General features: G+C 40.2%; 1 protein-coding gene across 1 annotated transcript in view; it reads right to left on the bottom strand.

Moving 5' to 3' along the window:
• The window catches only part of plxnc1 (plexin C1), a 36,243-nt gene that overhangs the window by 11,252 nt on the left and 5,356 nt on the right, over positions 1-19,635 (bottom strand). Inside the window, exons 7-22 of the mRNA XM_085375869.1 lie at positions 19,592-19,635; positions 19,341-19,416; positions 18,845-18,886; positions 18,591-18,724; positions 16,740-16,919; positions 15,456-15,579; positions 15,141-15,311; positions 14,887-15,051; positions 13,904-14,012; positions 13,689-13,787; positions 8,857-8,960; positions 8,703-8,744; positions 8,474-8,598; positions 7,812-8,010; positions 3,007-3,153; positions 138-306 (exon numbers count right to left, since the gene is read on the bottom strand). The exon at positions 19,592-19,635 is cut by the window's right edge and continues 59 nt beyond it. Coding sequence (XP_085231995.1) covers positions 138-306; positions 3,007-3,153; positions 7,812-8,010; positions 8,474-8,598; positions 8,703-8,744; positions 8,857-8,960; positions 13,689-13,787; positions 13,904-14,012; positions 14,887-15,051; positions 15,141-15,311; positions 15,456-15,579; positions 16,740-16,919; positions 18,591-18,724; positions 18,845-18,886; positions 19,341-19,416; positions 19,592-19,635 — 1,930 coding nt within the window. The remainder of the gene's footprint in view (positions 1-137; positions 307-3,006; positions 3,154-7,811; positions 8,011-8,473; positions 8,599-8,702; positions 8,745-8,856; positions 8,961-13,688; positions 13,788-13,903; positions 14,013-14,886; positions 15,052-15,140; positions 15,312-15,455; positions 15,580-16,739; positions 16,920-18,590; positions 18,725-18,844; positions 18,887-19,340; positions 19,417-19,591) is intronic.

Here is a 19,635-nt window from a genome sequence, read left to right as displayed (position 1 = left end):
TAAAGGAATCTCTGTATGTGTATCTGTTCCTTGCCTCTTTATACCACTTCAAACCTGGTTGGTGGATGCAAATCACTTATCACTTAAGACATGCTAAAGACATGCTATTATCACTTCTTGCAGGATCTGATACCTACCTATGCAGACATCCCTCAGGGGAATGTTGTAGGGGAAACCAAACTTGGCCTTGAAGCTGGACAGAATTTTCTCTTTGACCTGCTCCACTGTATCGCAGTCGAGGACGATGACCTCCAGAGGCTCACTCACCTCCCCGTCAGTGCCCACAGCAAACAGCACTTTGAGCTTCTGTAAGCAGAAAAAATAGTAATCGTTAGCATTTCTGTATTGCCAGATTACCAGCAATATTTCACCATTTAATAAATGGAAAGGTGGGAATTTAACAGGAAAGTGAGACAGGCAAAGGGCAAACACACAGTAAAGGGCCCTAGGTTCGACTAGAACCCATTGAACTTTGTATAGTTGCCATTTCAAACCAATGAGCTAAACTGATGCCCATATGGAGTTGATTCTAAGTGTTGCAACTGATAGCTATTCAGTCAAACCTCTATATGATTTCCAAAGAGATGTTGATACAAAGTGGGCTAACTTTGACACATCTAAGCAAGTCAACAATCAAGAGATGCTCTCATGAATGGAAATACAGAGGGTTTACAGCAAGGTGCAAATCACTGGTTACACTCAAGGACAACCTCAAGCCAAAGCACACCACATCTGTCAAAAATGGTGGAGGTATGTTGTGAGCATGTATGGCTACCAGTGGAACCATATGACCAGTGTTTATCAATAATGTGACTGCTGACAGAAGAAACAGGATGCTACAAAACTGATTAGATCAGCTCCACAGTGCAAATGGATAATCACACGAAGAATTCAGAAAACGCAACCCAAGAGTTTCTCAAGGCAAAAAAAAAAGAAGTAATGAAATATTCTTTAGTGGCCACAATCTTAACACAACAGATAAACTTTATCTAGTTTTGTGCTCAGAGTAACTCACAAATAAGCAACATTTGGAAGTAATGCCACCAGCATGCACACAACTGAATTCATGCTCATCAACAAATCACAAAAAAATTCCTATTGTGCAAACTTTTGGTAACTGGTTAAGAGTTAAAAAAAAAAAAAGTTTCAAAGAAAGAAAAGCTGCAATATCTTTAACAGCATCTTTGATTCTTTGCAGAGATAATGAGGAAGGGCTTATCTTTATTCTGATTTCCTTTAAACTGGTGGCTAATGCATGTGTCATCTAATATACAGAAATAAGCTCTAAAGTGAGACAGTGGTTTGTCAGATTAGATTAAAATCTAAGAGTCTGAAGAATGATCCAGCTCTATTATAATGCACTGTCAATAGACTGCAAAATGTACAGAAAATTATCATCCATCAGAATCTCGTCAAAGTAAAAACATGTGAAGCTACTGCATTTACTTTCGAACATGGGATTAAAAACAAGACAGCTGGCAGGTTGTGCTCATGCTTCCCGTTAAAACATTAAAGCCCCTGAAACTTTAAAAAAGATTTGTCACCAAATAACAACCAAAGCTGAGGTTAGGAAAATGCCATCCTTGGGTTTTATTCACTAAATGACTGTATGAAACCACAGCTTCACGAAATCTGGCTCATTCCAAGACTGTGGGTGCAACTTCAGATTTGACTCAGATGCAACTTTCTTCAGTACTTCAAGCTAAACAACAGAAACAACAATTCAGTACTGTTCATCTAGAAAACGTTTACATTGTTTAAGTACAGTTAAGGGCAAACATTCTTATTACGTTTTATGTTATTGCCAAATCAGGCACTGACTCCCTTACATTTAAAATGGTACACGGTAGTACTTAAAAAGTTCCTAAGATGCTGAGTAATTAATCTCAGATGCATGAATCGGGGCGATTAGGTTTTCAGCACCTTGCACAAGGTTATTATAACATGCACACAAGGGGAGCTGTGGTTCTAACCACCAACCAATCAATTAGTGTGCTCTACTGAATGAACCACATGTATTATTTACCTGTCCAGGTTTCCTTTTATAGTCATTATTTTATGCTATGTTAATTTTAAAAACTGAAACATACCTAGTATTTTAATCTGGGTGTTAAACCAGGTCTGAGTTCATTTTACTGCCCATAACAACCAAATTAAAAAAATTAGGTCCAACCAAGCAAGTACTGGTGTCTTCTCTACATTATCAGGTAGGGTGTGTCCCACAAAGCATGTTGTACCAGAATGCGGGTTTATTGGTGTGTTTGATCTATGTTTCGCAGAGATCTTCCACTTCCTAGAATTCAATGTTTTAATCAGAAGTGTAAGTGCATGCTTCCTTAAACGGCACCTCGAGTGTGTTGTTTGGCAATGTGCAACGTCTCATTTGTTAGAGTTGCAGGTTGGGCCTACATTCACTGGGGCGCTCGTCAAGGGATTATATCTAGTTTCTTGTCACCACAGCAAACATATCACACTTGCGTGCATGCTGAAAGGGTGCTGTTTTTCAGTTTCATGTGGTTCACAAGTTCACAAGCCTTAAAGAAAATAAAAAAACAAAAGCAGTAGATTTATTAGTGTGATTGACTCGCCCTGTTTTAAGAGTTGTCTCTTCCACAACACCCAAGAAATTTAGAAAGATACCCTGAAAACAAAGTAAAGACTTGACAGTGTCCCACGCCATATTAGAATAGGACACTTGGGGTGTTGATCTAGAACCGCTGTGTGCTGTTGTGCTTTTATTTGCCATCACTTTCCCCAACACATGCACAAGAGAATATTTAAATGACTTCTGGGTTACCGTATGTCAGCAACAAGTTAAAGCAAGGTTTGAACTTACCAAACTAAGGGAGCAAAAACAGAACTAATATAAGGAAGTATTAAATATTGCTTCCACATGCACAACTGCCAAACTTGTGAAGGGCTGTCAGACGATTGCTTTCATGCACGGTGTGACTCAGTTGTGCATGCACTTTGTTATGCAGAACGTATGAGTGTGTGTTTGTGTACCAGCGAGCTGAAGTCCTGAGCCTGCCAGAGCAGCCAGTCCTCGTTGAGCGTGTACAGCGCTTTCTCTGTGACACAATCCACTGGGCCTTTTGCAATCTGCTGCGTGAGGGCGCTAACCATCAGGAACAGGTGCTGGCCAACAGTTTCCTGTGAAAAATCAGAAACAGGAACTCAGTCTGTCAAGAGAGAAGCTGAGGCAACATTATAAAGAAACTTTTGTTGGTCAGTGCAGAGAAGTTTAGCTAGAAGCATTGGTGGCTTCTTATAGCTCACTCTGATTAGTTGATGTAACTAAACGTGTATCACATATTGTCACAGAGAAATAAAACATACTCAGCAGTTATAATTGTTTTTTTTTTTTTACAAAACTGACAGAATAATGCAGATCTAATGTCTGTAACCACCAGTGTTGGGGAGTAACGGAATACATGTACCGCTGTTACGTATTTAAAGTACAAAATATGAGTAACTGTATTCCGTTACAGTTAGTTTAAAAAGGTGGTATTGAGAATACAGTTACTTTGTTGAAATAAATGGATTACACTGCGGTATTTTCCTGTTTCATTTTGTCGCGGGTCAGGACTGTTTGGGTTTTGTTTGACAGCTACGTTCTGTTGTTCCAGGCGGCAGCGTTACGGTTGCCGTGGTTACAGGGTGACGCTCTCTCACTCTGCCTGTGTGTTTCCTGGGTGAGAGAGCGCCTTTTTGTTGTGCTAAGCTAATAGGCAGAATGATACCGGTGTTGTGCCAAAAAGTGATTGTCTGCCAAAAACTGATTTCCAATGTTTCTGTGTATTTTTTATGTGTAATATCTTTACGTATGTTCGTAAATAGACTTCGGTGAACAGGGTTTACAAAGGGGTTATATAGAGAATTAAAACAATATCTGTTTTTCAAGTATCTTTACAACTCTCTGCTATTGTACTTACATTATAACCAATCTGGTCCTTTATCCTTTTATGACACACCATGACACCCCCCTCCTCCAATCCCTCTCTCAGCAGCAAGACATCTCCCCCCCTCCCCTCCTCCCAAACATCTCCCAGTGTCACAGTGGATCAGGTCAGGAGGCAACTGAGGAAGCTTCGCTCCAGAAAGGCAGCAGGCCCAGACAAGGTGTGTCCTAGGATGCTAAAGGCGTGTGCTGCTGAACTTGGGGAGCCGCTACAACGAGTCTTCAACCTCAGTCTGCGACTGGGGAGAGTGCCCGCCCTATGGAAGACATCCTGCATCGTCCCGGTCCCCAAAAAGAACCGGCCCAATGAGCTGAATGACTTCCGACCGGTGGCACTGACGTCACATCTTATGAAGACTCTAGAGCGGCTCTTCCTCAACTTCCTCCGACCACAGGTACAACATGCCCAGGACCCACTACAGTTTGCATACAAGGCGGGTGTCGGAGTGGAGGATGCCATCCTGTACCTCCTACACAGAGCCCACTCACACCTGGATGGGGGAAAAGGCACGGTCAGGATACTGTTTCTTGACTTTTCCAGTGCCTTTAATACCATCCGGCCCTGTATGCTTCAGGAAAAACTGAACAGGATGGAGGTGGACCCCTGCCTGGTGGCTTGGATCTCCGACTACCTCACCGACAGACCACAGTACGTCAGGCTGAAGGACATCACGTCTGACACTGTGGTCAGCAGCACAGGAGCACCACAGGGAACTGTGCTGTCCCCTCTTCTCTTCACCCTGTACACCTCTGACTTCTGCTACAACTCTGAATTATGCCATATTCAGAAGTTTGCAGATGACACGGCCATCATGGGGTGTATCTGGGATGATCAGGAAGAGGAGTACAGAAGTCTGGTGAGGAACTTTGTCGCATGGAGTCACACAAACCACCTGCAACTCAACACCTCAAAGACTAAGGAACTGGTTGGGGACTTCGGGAGGTCCAGAGAAGGTCCACTGCCGGTTCAGATAGAGGGGGAGGAGGTGGAGGTGGTCAACAAGTACAAGTACCTCGGGCTGTGGGTGGACAATAAACTGGACTGGTCATGCAACACAGAGCACCTGTATAAAAAAGCCCAAAGCCGACTGTACTTCCTCAGGAGGCTGAGGTCTTTTAACATCTGCAGGAAGCTCCTGAGGATGTTTTACCAGTCGGTGGTTGCTGGAGTACTTTTCTATGCTGTGGTGTGCTGGGGGAGCAGCACAGCAAAGAAGGACTCATGCAGGCTGGAGAAACTGATCAGGAAGGCTGGCTCTGTGGTCGGCATGAAGCTGGACACTCTGGTGACAGTGGCAGAGAAAAGGACATTAAAGAAACTGATGGACATTATGAACAATGCTGGGCATCCTCTGCACACGGCCATAAACAATCAGAAGAGTCTGTTCAGTGACAGGTTGCTTCTCCCCAAGACAAGAACTAACAGACTTAAAAACTCCTTTGTCCCACACGCCATCAAACTGTTTAACTCCTCTCTGGAGGGGAGAGGGAGGGGAAACAGGAGGACAAAGGAGGGGGGAACAACTAAGCTGTAGTGCCTCTTCACCTCACTGTACAATACCTTGTGCAATACTTTTTGTAAATAGTCAACAGTGCAATAGACTCAATACTTGAAATGTGCAATTCACTTGTATTTTTATTTTTTATTCCTATTTATTCTATTTATCCCCTTTGTATATTTTATTTATATTTGTCTCTGTATATGTATATATATATATATATGTATATATATATATATATATATATATATATATATATATATATATAAAAAAAACAATTCTGTAACTGTAACTTCGGTCGTTGCTGTGCTTTTTGGAAGTCGAATTTCCCAGAGGAACCCACCCGAGGGATTAATAAAGTTCTATCTTATCTCTCTCTCTTATCTTATCCCCACTTAAAACATTTTTACAGAAATATTGTAATATTTGCTGCCATGTCTGCTGTCCTCTTGGCCAACTTACTCTTACAAAAGACATTTTTAATGTTAATGAGATTTTTTTAACTGCATAAATAAAGGTTATATAAAAGTCACTGCCAAAAACTGATTGCGGCTTCTACCTTGTTACACGAATGTTGTTTGTGGCTCAAGATGACTTTATGTCATCCATGAGGGATGCATTTGACATATGTTTCACATATTATAGCCCAACAAGTTACTTATAGCAGTTTAAATACGAGCAATCAGTTTTTGGCAAATACCGGAAATCAGTTTTTGGCAGACAATCACTTTTTGGCACAACACCGGCATCGCCCTAAAGAATGTAGCCTCATGGTCAGTGTAGTCCGTGCTGCAGGGAGAATGGACTACCATACACGTTATGTGTCTGTGAGCGCGAGGAACGAGAAAAAGGAGACTCGAAAAGTACGAGCTGTCATCGAGCAAAAACGGGAGCTGGAAGCATGTAAATATAATAATAACCACTGCAGCCAAGAAGAGTGCCTGATGAGCCCAGTTGTAAGTAAGCTATTAAGACTCGACTGTACACTGTGTTTGTGTTTTCCTCCCAAACAATAAGTTCCGTTGGAGCAGCCTTTCAACGCCTCTCTCTGTCTCTCGCAAGCAAACTTGACCCACACAACAAAGTAAAGCTAGTTTTCGGCTACGAGCCGACAGGGACCCCGCCGTATTAGCCAGAGGTCCCTTTACTACGGTTCGGAGCCGCGGACCTTCAGTAACAGTAATAAATAACGTAGCAATAGTACATTCACATAGTTGTAAAAAGCATGATAATGTATTAAGTAATCCAAAGTATTCAGAATACATTACTCTCATTGAGTAACGTAACGGAATACGTTACAGAATACATTTTGGGGCATGTATTCTGTAATCTGTAGTGGAATACATTTTAAAAGTAACCTTCCCAACACTGGTAACCACGGCGATGTTTCCTTTAGCGATGGCTAAAGTAAGTGAACGGAGGATGTGGAAACTGAACATGATGTTTGAAGTGTTACTTCAGACCTATACATAGCATGAATGTCACTTCGCAGCCCATAAGATTTACTTTCATTGTTTCAATGCTCTAATATTTTACATAATAGCTATAGAGTTTTTCTGTAGTTTGTATTGTAGCCAAAAAAGTTTCAAAAAATATTTGAATGAGAAAAAATGTGAATCAAAAGTAAGAAGAACTGAAACAATGATGCTGTTCTTTAAGATAAACGCTATTGTTAGCATGCGAACAATCATACAGCCACATGCTGACGCAAGCATTAATGTTACAGGCATTATGTTGAGCTCTTCTTCTTCTTTTTTCTCTTCTTTGAGTGTCTTCTTCAGTTTTCACAGTACAGTTTGGATAACTGAACAAAGTGCTGCTTTGCTATGTTGACCTGTAGTGCACGTCTTAATTTAGTAAACAACATTAAATGATACAACTTACTGGAGATAATTTAACTGTTTTTCTGGAACCAGACCACACCCTAAACACTTCCCTTGCAGCCTTTGGTCATACCACTATAAATAACTACTTGCACCACTTGTGCTGATCTCCTCAGTTTGTCAGCCTCTCTCAAAATGATCACGGGGATCTGCCAGGCCCGGGGTCAGTCACGGGTCATCAATTCTTAATGCAGCCTTCCCAAAACTAGCCTGTTGCGTCTTTATTACTAAATGTTTGTCATTTGCATGCAGGTTGGGGTCTGTGGCTGTAGCACATCCATAATAACAACTACAATAATTTCTTGGAGTGTTTAGGCAGCAGCAGCTAATGCAGCAACAGGCTCACACATAATATACACTAATTGACAAAAGTAAGACAATAAGGGCATTAAAAAACATGATAAGTCAGAAGCTGAATTTTCAATTTAGGCAAAACAGCAAAGACATAAAACACTGAGAGCAACAAACCCGAAGGAAGCCGTAGAGGCAGATGGACATCCAGTTGGTGAGCAGTTTCTCCACTATAGACTCAGTGCGTCGGAGTAACAGCTTGGGCTGAGCGTTGCTGCTCTTCTGCATCAGATCCTTGAGCAGAACCTCCATCACCTCCGTCAGGTATGACAAGTTGCTGTGGAGAGCTACAGTGAGCAGAGATGCTACTGCACATCTGAAACAAAAAATTAAAGGAACAAGTTAGAGATGAATAATTGACAGAGCTTCACATCATGAGTTTGAGCTGTTTCTTTTCCAGCCATCTTGGTTAACCAAGATTATCCTAGATTCATTTAGGTAATCTTGGTTAAAACTGTGCAGGCTCCTTTACGTGTTTTCTGGTCTAATCTGTGTGTAACCAGTGGTTTGCACCATTTGTATTTCCATCAAAAAAAGGCACCTCTTCATTTTACACTTTGACAACGGTAAACTTTTCTCTTTGAGGGAGCTCTTTACATGGCTACATGTTTTGAATAACGTTGTCTTAATCTTGGAAAGAATTAACGCTGCTATCATCCACTTTGGTTGTTTTCTGTAGTCTTGAGTTCTACATCATCAGTGCGACACCCCCCCATCAAAACAAAACAAAATATATCGCAGATTAGGCAGTTACATAAAATACAGAGTGCCAAACTGACTTGTCTTTGATGGTGAAACTCTTCTCTTCCTCGAGAGCATGCACCATGGAGGTGAGGAAGAGCTGGTCCTGGATCAGCCTGGACAAGCCCTGGCAACACTCATCAAGCTGAATCTTCACCACATCCTGATCATAACATAACATAACATAACATAACATAACATAACATAACGACAGATGGAATGAAACCATGAAAACAACTGCAAACAACAGATGACGTCAAAACTTACCTGACTGATGTCTTTGATACAGGATTCCATCAAAGATTCATTCTGAAAAACAACAACACAGCTCTACTAAACTGACACCAATTGGTAATTTTTCACAGTTCACAGAATAAGCTTGTCACGTATCAGCATTTGGTTTCTTTTGAGCTTCGTTCACCTCAGGAAAAAAGATTCTGGAGGCAAAGTGCTTGAAATCCAGGAAAGGAATTGTTCCAACATTTTCCAGTAGATCAGCGTTTTCTGTCTGCAACTCCACAAAACCTGTGGAAGACACTCCAGTGAAGCTGACTTGATAAACCACAGGCTACGTGCACAAAGTACAAAGCATGAATGTCTATGTTATCAGGTGAAAAGTGAACTTGTGAAGCAGGCAAGTTCTTGCAGGTCACAGAAAAGAGGTAGTGAAAATGTCTAAGTCAGTGCAGTGTTGCAATTCACTGATTAATACAAAAATGGCCACATATGACTGCATCCTATAATGTCATTCTGTTTTACCATCAGCCTTATTAGTGTTATATAACAAAAACCATAAACAGGAACTCTATGTATGCGACACTAAGCAACCTGAAGATAGTGAAGCTGTAAAATACAGGCCAATACAGTGGGGCAAAAAAGTATTTAGTCAGCCACCGATTGTGCAAGTTCCCCCACTTAAAATGATGACAGAGGTCAGTAATTTGCACCAGAGGTACACTTCAACTGTGAGAGACAGAATGTGAAAAAAAAATCCATGAATTCACATGGTAGGATTTGTAAAGAATTAATTCGTAAATTAGGGTGGAAAATAAGTATTTGGTCACCTCAAACAAGGAAAATCTCTGGCTCTCACAGACCTGTAACGTCTTCTGTAAGAAGCTTTTCTGTCCCCCACTCGTTACCTGTATGAATGGCACCTGTTTGAACTCATCATCTGTATAAAAGACACCTGTCCACAGCCTCAAACAGTCAGACTCCAAACGCTGCCATGGCCAAGACCAAAGAGCTTTTGAAGGACACCAGGAAAAGTATTGTAGACCTGCACCAGACTGGGAAGAGTGAATCTACAATAGGCAAGCAGCTTGGTGTGAAAAAATCAACTGTGGGAGCAATCATCAGAAAATGGAAGACATACAAGACCACTGACAATCTCCCTCGATCTGGGGCTCCACGCAAGATCTCATCCCGTGGGGTCAAAATGATCATGAGAACGGTGAGCAAAGATCCCAGAACCACACGGGGGGACCTGGTGAATGACCTGCAGAGAGCTGGGACCAAAGTAACAAAGGTCACCATCAGTAACACACTACAACGGCAGGGAATCAAATCCCGCAGTGCCAGACGTGTTCCGCTGCTGAAGCCAGTGCATGTCCAGGCCCGTCTGAAGTTTGCCAGAGAGCACATGGATGATGCAGCAGAGGATTGGGAGAATGTCATGTGGTCAGATGAAACCAAAGTAGAACTTTTTGGTATAAACTCAACTCGTCGTGTTTGGAGGAAGAAGAATACTGAGTTGCATCCCAAGAACACCATACCTACTGTGAAGCATGGGGGTGGAAACATCATGCTATGGGGCTGTTTTTCTGCCAAGGGGACAGGACGACTGATCCGTGTTAAGGACAGAATGAATGGGGCCATGTATCGTGAGATTTTGAGCCAAAACCTCCTTCCATCAGTGAGAACTTTGAAGATGAAACGAGGCTGGGTCTTCCAACATGACAATGATCCAAAACACACTGCCCGGGCAACAAAGGAGTGGCTCCGTAAGAAGCATTTGAAAGTCCTGGAGTGGCCTAGCCAGTCTCCAGACCTCAACCCCATAGAAAATCTGGGGCGGGAGTTGAAAGTCCGTGTTGCTCGGCGACAGCCCCAAAACATCACTGCTCTCGAGAAGATCTGCATGGAGGAATGGGCCAAAATACCAGCTACTGTGTGTGCAAACCTGGTAAAGACCTATAGTAAACGTTTGACCTCTGTTATTGCCAACAAAGGTTATGTTACAAAGTATTGAGTTGTATTTTTGTTATTGACCAAATACTTATTTTCCACCCTGATTTACGAATAAATTCTTTACAAATCCTACCATGTGGATTCATGGATTTTTTTTTCACATTCTGTCTCTCACAGTTGAAGTGTACCTCTGGTGCAAATTACTGACCTCTGTCATCATTTTAAGTGGGGGAACTTGCACAATCGGTGGCTGACTAAATACTTTTTTGCCCCACTGTATGTGGTAAAGTTGAGGCACTTATCACATACGATGAAACGCAGTTCCGATAATTTGGAACTTGCAGAGAACAAGATGCAAATGTGTCCTGGAAGATAATGTTGAAAGATTACAATAGGAAAACTTCAGAGTATAAAACTAAAAATAAATAATGCAAACTTTTTAACAGCTGCTACTTAATTTCTTAGAAGTATTTTAAATGCCAATACTGGCAGGTAAAGCATAAATCCCTATTGCATTATGGACTGCAGGGCAAATGAATACCGAAGCAACCAGGTATACATTTTAAGATTACATGCAAAGGAATTGTAAAAATCAAGAAAACGTTGGTGGTGTATGTGGTATAGTGAGCTCATGGGGTGGTGCTGGATGTCAGAGGGGACACATGATTATGATGGGACTAATGACTCCGTCTCCTTTTATAGTGACAGAGGAGACTGGCGGGAAGGGAGCATGTAGTGGAGGAAACCATGGAGAGAGTTGGTTCCGGGCTACAAGACTGTGCCGGAAATAGAAAGAGTGCTTTTGGTTAAAAATAAAGCTGAAACCATGAGAACTGTACACTGTGTGGGTAGGGTCATTTCACAACTTGCAAACTACAAACACATATCCAAAATAAAAACCTGTTTAAAATGTAAATAAAAACAGAATGCAATTATATGCATATTTCAGATGCCCACATTTTATTCAACAGAAAAGATGCAGGTTGTTAGAGAAATATTAGCTAATTTTTCCCTTTTTTCCGAGTTGACATCAATAATTACTTCCTCCAAACTGTCAGTGTGTCTATTAGATCCCATGTCTAGAAGTCCTAACAATAAATTTACATTTTGATCTTAGATATAATCAATCAATCCAAAAAGAGGAATGGTTTATTTTTTTTAGTCTGAATTCTGAACTCACAGGACAGAAACAACATTAATGAAGATTACAAATGATCTTGTTGTCGAGTCATATCTATGTTTGTCCGGCTAGACCTCAGTGGAGTGTTTAATATTCTTGATCACAATATTTTGTAACAGCGTTTAGACCATGTTGTAGGCATTAAATGTGCTGCGCTGCAGTGGTTTGAATCATATCTAATCTAGGAATTTTCTTCACACACTAAGGTTAATTAAGGAGTTCCACAGAGTTCTGTGTTAGGACCAGTTCTACTAGTCAGTATTATTAGAAGGCATAGCATACATTTTTATTGCTATGCAGATGATAATCAGCTTTATTTGTCTGTGATGTCAGACAGATACCAATTAGTTAAACCACATAAAGAGCTAAAGACATAAACACCTGCAAGACCTCTAATTTCCTGCTTTTAAATTTAGATATACTAAGGACCTTCTTGCTGTTAGACTATGCCATCATGCTGACCATTGACATTTTTAAAACTACAGTAGTACTGAAGTTGTTGTACTCTAACCAGATACTGGTTACCTTCCGTAACACAGTAATCTTAGACTCCGTTTTAACCAGGATATATCTTTCAGTGCAAATATTATATAATGTAAGACCTTCTCAATTTGCACAACATCTCTAACATTAGAAACATCGTGTTTCATGCTTGCAGTTCATACATTTATTACTTCTAGGCTGGACTACTGTAATTCATGATTATGTCAGGTAAGGCCTTCCCTGAACATTTCAACAAGACAATGCTAAACTGCATACTGGGTCTATAACAACAGCACGACTTCAGGGTATAAAAATTCACTTTAGTTGATGAATTGGCCCGACTGCAGTCCAGACCTTTTACAATCATTCATCTATTGATACAGAACCTCAAACTGACATATTTAAATTAATTATATTTCATCTGTCCACGGCGGTTATTTCTAAAACTGCCCCAAGTAGTTTGAATGTGGTTTTGCAAATGTAACTTTTCTGGTAACTTTGTTTTTGTGGTGACTCTTCACATAGACCTCACTTCCTTTTAATGTTGCACAACTGTGGAAAATTTATTTCCTCTGTCAGATAAACCTTTCTGAAGCGGACAGTGCAAAATATTTCTTATGTGCTTGTGAGGCACATCCACAGAGGGGCACACAGACCTCTACTAGCTAGGTAATAACAATAATAATGGATTGCATTTATATAGCGCTTTTCAAGGCACCCAAAGTGCTTTACAATGCCACTATTCATTCTCTCTCACATTCGCTCACTGGTGGAGGCAGCTACAGTTGTAGCCACAGCTGCCCTGGGGCAGACTGACAGAAGCGAGGCTGCCATATCACGCCATCGGCCCCTCCGGCCAACACCAGTAGGCGGTAGGTGAAGTGTCTTGCCCAAGGACACAACGACCAGGACAGAGAGCCTGGGGATCCAACCGGCGACCTTCCGGTTACAGATACGCTTCCCAACCCCCTGAGCCACAGTCGCCCCAAGGTAATGGCACCCTGACTAACATTTGGTACTAGGAAGAAATCATTGGACTCATTGTCAACCTGTGCTGGGGCAGTGGGTCCTAGGTTCCTCATGGTACATGACAATGTCTGGCCTCATGAGCAGGCAGCTCACAGAGGATGAAGGAATTGATACCATTGACTAACCCCTATACACGCCTGCCCGAAATCCAACAGAACACCTCTGGGACATTATGTTTCAGTTGATCAAACAATGGAGAATACGAATACTTGCATACATTCATAATACTGTACATCATCCAGTCCATATCATTATAGATATCCAGCATGATTTTTTTTCCTTGCACTGACATGCATTTTAAAAGCTTTTCTTTAATTTTCGAGCAGTATAAATTGTACATCAAAGTGATGCTGTGAGATTTTGTGACTGACCTTGTCTGATGTCATTCCTGATGTTGAGCTCAAGGTCTTCCACAAACTTGTTCATCTCATCAGCGAGCCTCTGCTGTTGTCTTTGGTAGAATAACGCCACTGCAACAAGATTATAGCGCAATGCAAAAGAATGGTATGGTTGTTAAAGAGTTGACCTGCACATCCTTTTATAGGCTGGTTAGGGACTAAAATTCACTTCTAAATTGTGTTCTTACCAGTAATAATGGCTGGTATCAGCAGCAGGACAAGGATCAGCATCGGAAAATAAGAAACTCCAGATTTATCTTTATTTTCCAGTGTGACAGATTTGTCTCCGTATTTTATCTATGAAAAACCCCAAAACAAACAAACAAAAAAACAAAAACAAATCACATACAGCATACTATACTGGGAAAAAGGCCTTGCATGTTTACATACTGGATTTTTCTTTGTTTTTTGCCACACATTGCATTAGTTATAGTTTGCAAGTTCCATATTGGGTTCCAGTTTGTTGTCAGAACTATATGCAATAAAAAAAATAATATAAACAAGGTGCTGGAAACATTCCCCACAGAGTCAATACTGAGCTGATATTATCACCCAGTTGCTGCAAATTCCACCATAATAGTCTGTGCAAACTGTTGCCCCAGTTTCCTGTTCTTAGCTGATAGGAGTGGGGTGCTCTGCTGCTGTACCCCAACTGCTTCAAGGTTCAGAGATGCTCGTCATCATACTTCATTGTAATGAGTGTTTTATTGAGCTACTGTTGTCTTCCTAACAACACTCTGGCCATTCCCCTCTGATCTCTAACATCAACATGGCATTTTCCACCAAGCAACCTTCAGCTCACTGCATATTTTCTCTTTGCCAGTCCATTTTCTCTAAACCCTAAAAGTGATGTTGGAAAATCCTAGTAGATCAGCAGTTTATGAAATACTCAGACCAGCCTGTCTAGCCTGAACAACCATGTCACATTCAGAGTTACACTGAGCTTGAATTTCAGCTGTTCAGCTTTACCATGATATTATTGGTAGGAGGGTTGCATTTACGAGCAGGTTAACAAGTATACCTAATGAATTCTATGTGAAAACATTCTCAGTACAATTTTAATTCCTATTTTACTGTACTAAAATACTGAAATGTTTCTACTGCCAGAATGAAACTGACATTACATCTCCACACAACTATTTGGTTTGGTTAACATGAAAGAAATATTTACCAATAATTGTTGAAATTCAGGGTTGGTTGAGCTTTTAATCTCACAGGTGAAAGAGTCAATGTTGTCACTGGTTTCTTTGGCTTCCATGGTGCAATTTTTTGGCTTGTCTTCAACACCCCACACTGATAACTCATCTATCGTCATCTCCAGCTTGTCTGTTTTTTTCTAAATGAAGAAAAACAAAGGCTACATTTCAATGAACTGATGCCACACATACATATGTATGATAAAAAAAAAAGTATATTTAAAAATACCTGAATGGTGATGTGCACATCTTTCCCTGTCCTTGTGGCTGTGAAGCTGGTAAACTCAGGGTCTGGATAGTACGAGAGTTTTCTGGAGCAGGTCAAGGTTTCATTGGCTACTTTCAAATACACAGTACTGCTAGAAATGCTCAGAGCTGCAGGTGAATCATAGGTGAGATTCTGCAATGAAATTAAATGTACACAAAAGACAACACGACGTGACCAAAACAGCACGCAACATCACATATTCAGACACACTGTAATTTATAATTTTTGATATAACATGGCTGGTTAACTTAAACAGTAATAGAAGGTGTAATGTACCTGAGAGCTGATGTATCTGGGAAGTCTGACCTCCTGCATTGTGGGGCTGTGCATTGTGGGGCTGTGCATGACCCCTTCAACAAAGTTAAGATGGGACCCAGTGAGTGTGATCTTCCTCTTCCCACTGCAGGACACAGAGCACCAGAGAACATTTAAAATGTCTGTGTTTGTCTTTAACTGTATCAATCTTAAAATCTCTCAGTTTTAGTTGACTTATGTTGGCATAAAGCTGAATACATACCATTAAGAAACCAATGCCTAGGTAAAGATTGGTGCTTTAAACAAACTCTTAAATAAAATGGGGTTCCTTTTTAAGGTGAAAAAAGAAACTGAGATGACAGAATTTCCTTTTTCAGTTGCAACTAAAAGTGGAAGTAGCCTTATAGCAAAAGACTTTTTTTGGGAAGTGGCTCTCTTTCCCCATCAGATGACCCAGAACGGTTTCTCTGCTGCTTCCTAGAATAAATCTCAAAAATACGATTTAAGTTACTGTCAAAGCAGCAGGTCTTGACTCAAAAATAGTTCTGCTGAAATTTTGTCACGATTCACTACTGTTGCTTTAGCTAATTTATTGATGACAACACATTACATGTGTCACTTTAACTGTGTTGTAGCATCAGTGGAGTACTCAGTACCTCTGTACCTCTGAGCTGCATCGACAAACGCTTGTAAAGGAGAAGGCTAAAATCCTAAACAGATAGAAAGCTTTCTTCATCACTGTGTCATGTTTATTTAATGGTACCTTTGGTTCATTGGTGGATTTGGAGACAGTGTGACATCAGCCAAAGTCTTAGTATTTAAAAATAAAGCCTATGTTCAATAAGGAAGATCTGTAATTACTCATGTGCCTGCTTTCCTGGCAGCTCTGCTGTGAGTCGATTTCTTTACATTGCCTTCACTTTCACATTCTGTTATTTTCTTGCCTACCTGCTCCGAGCCATTCAGCCTCCCCCTCTCTATCATTTCAGCCTTATAGGTTCTTATTTGTGGATCCTGCCACCTCCTCATCTCCATCTCATTGTGTACAATCAGAGCCCCATCTAAACCACCAATTTCATCTTCACCACCACTAACACCTGGACTCCAGAGAGTCCTGTCCTAACTCGTAACTGGGATTCTCTTCTACCATGATGGGTATTAGAGTTCCAATTATATCTCAATATATCATGTTCAGTTTCACATCTCTGCTTATTGAACATTATAAGTTGTTTTAAAGTGTATATCTAAAAGAGATCCGTCATAACTTTAATGTGTTATTTGGAGGTTTCAGTAGAAAAAATGCACCTGATCCAGCTGCTGCTTGGAGTAATATTGGTGCATGATGGTAATGAGCTGTAGGTGATTTTAGCTTTGCCATGGCAATGACCATCTGGGAGGAGAAGACATACGTTGACCACGCCTTTGATATTTGAACTGGGAATGTGGAACGTCAGACTGAAACCAGTGTTGCCCCAAACAGAAGATCTGACCAGAACACACACAGACACAGAAAAAAAATCACTGACATTATCATGATACTCATAAACTGAAAACAGACAAAAGCTGAGTATCAAAATTTTCAACAACATAACTAAATGCCAGTCTAAACTACCAAAGTATGTGTTTTGTAGTTTTTTCAAAGTTACTTTTATTGTGATAAAAGAAAAAACCCTCAAAAGCCCGAAGAAGAAGATCATTAATTAAAACAGAAGAAACCCCAAAACAAAACAGTGAAAATAATTTACGTTAAATTCCTTAAATCCTAAAATAGGACAGTGAGCTTTAGTTTCAGGGTTTACTCTCAGTTGGTCTGTCTGAGAACAATGCTGAGAAAACATTTGTGCTGTTTTTACTTCAAACATTTAATCTATATTTCAGTATGAGTGGTGTTTCCCTGGAATAATCTCTAGATTTTACTGTGTGCTTTGTATCCAAAGCACAAACTATCAGTTGTGCATTAGTTGTGTGTAAAGTAGTGATGGGATTTCCGGCTCTTTTTAGAGAACTGGCTCTTTTGGCTCCGCTCACTAAAAAGAGCCGGCTCTTTCGGCTCCGAACCGGCTCTTCAGGTTGTTTTGTTGCTTTAATTGATTTATTATTAACAATAATATAAAATTATGCACAAAAGGAATTACTAATGTAAAAAAAAAGTGGCTTTATTTATATATGTTTATATATAAATATATGTGGTGGCCCCTAGAGACAAAACACGTACAAACTCCAAAACACATTTCTAGCGTTAACTGAACTTCCAAAACAGAGCTACCTAGATCACTTAAATTACATAATTGAAAGCATGAAAGCATATGTGTATTGTTTGTGTATTTATACACAAGCACTCATATATATTCAAATAATTTAAAAAAAAAAAAAGTTCATTTACCTGTTACTACCACACACCAAATCCAGTCGTTCCTAATTGCTGGCTTGTGTAGCCACTAGGTAACAAAAGCTCAACACTGCGCCTAGCATCCTGGAGCACTTCTGTTGTCTTTTGTTTTGGAGTTTTTACGTGTTTTTGAGTTTGTACGTGCTTTGTCTCTAGGGGCCACCGTAAATATACTTTTATTTATTCACTCCACATAAAATGTAATAAATAAAATGTAATACAAAAATCAACTAGTCACAGTACAACTTTTAACTATTTAAATTTTCAGCTTTTTCCTTTTAAACAAATTTAAAATGAAACAACACAAAACACTGCAAACCATAACACCATTAAATATAAATTAAAATATGAAAACAAAAAGAAGATGCACATTCTTTGTTATATAGGCCTGCATGAATAAACTTTCTGAACCCTTTAACATCCACAACTGAAAATAGTTGTGGATGATTACTATACCTTTCTAATGTGACGTTGTTGTCCCTGGCTCTCTTTCTCTCTTTCCCTCCCGGTCTGTTCCTGCGCTACTGCGAGTGTAACTACCACCCCTCCCCCCTCATCCCAGCGGAAAGCACAAGGCTCGCGTGCGGAGTGAAGCGGAAAAAAAGTGCGAGAGAGAGAGATGGTGTGAGAGAGAGAGGGTGAGAGAAGGGAAAAACAAAAAAACACGGCTTGCAATAAGGAGCCGGCTCGCGTCGTTCACGTCAAAGAGCCGGCTCTAAGAGCCATTTCGTTCGCGAGTGACACATCACTAGTGTAAAGTGACTCACTCTTTTGGAGTACAGTCAGTATCGGCCTGCATCCTCACTGCAGTCACATTATCGAGGTTACGACCTGACAGCACTGCGTGGTTTCTACCGTAGAAAGACACCACACTGGGAGTGATGGAGGAGATCTCTGGGATCTGACAGTAAGACAAAAAATGATCAGCTTTAATCCACGGCCATCAGCTGATGTTGGAAGCTTTGAACACGAATAAGGTGTCAGAGGAACAATGAGTTTGAGGACTGAGGTTCAGACTCACAGAGAAGTTCTTCCCAGACTGCACATTTTGGCAAACGCTGTCCTGCAGGAGGAAGCAGAGGGAATCAATATGGCAGGTTTACTGTCATTGTCTAAAGAAACTATGTAGGACTGATGAGAATGGAAGTTCTGTCTTATTTACAAGGAAAGAATTTAATCACGATTTTTGTCAAGCAACTGAATTGGTATTTGTGAGTTGTCATAATCACTTAACATATTATTGCATATAATATTGCTGCTTTTGAGAAGCAATAGATATTTGAACATTAGACCAACCCACCCTTAATAATGATTGAAAAATCTCAAAAGTAATATAAACTTAAAGTGGAAGACTTAATTATATGATAAGATAGACTTTCTTATTCCCAAAAGTAGATTTAAAAAAGATACATCAAAATAGCCTAAACATGTAGAATGGTATCAGCGAAATAAAATTAAAACAAATATGTTAATGAGGAAAAACCTGAACTAGGTAAACTAAAGGCATGAATTATTACATTGATCTCTGTTTGATCGGCCCAGGAACATCTGTTTGTGTTCCATCCACAACCAGCTTTGATGCACTGCTGACACCTGAAGAGAAACAATCACATATTAGTGTTGAAATCATCAAGAAAACGATAATGTCCAAAAATACAACATAAAACAAAGAGACTCCTCAGTAGTAATACATTTTACTTGGTGATGACACATAATGTTGTGTTATTAGTGATCCATCTTCATAATCTTTATAATTGATTGGACTTACAAGACTGAACTTGGTGGTCCACTGATGTCAGAGCAGTTAGTCAA

The sequence above is a fragment of the Diplotaxodon limnothrissa genome, linkage group LG17 (genome assembly GCF_057381915.1).
Source record: "Diplotaxodon limnothrissa isolate DT_005_m linkage group LG17, D_limnothrissa_male_GT1.1, whole genome shotgun sequence".
NCBI classification, from domain to species: Eukaryota; Metazoa; Chordata; class Actinopteri; order Cichliformes; family Cichlidae; genus Diplotaxodon; species Diplotaxodon limnothrissa.
This window is presented reverse-complemented; position numbering and strand designations above follow the sequence as displayed.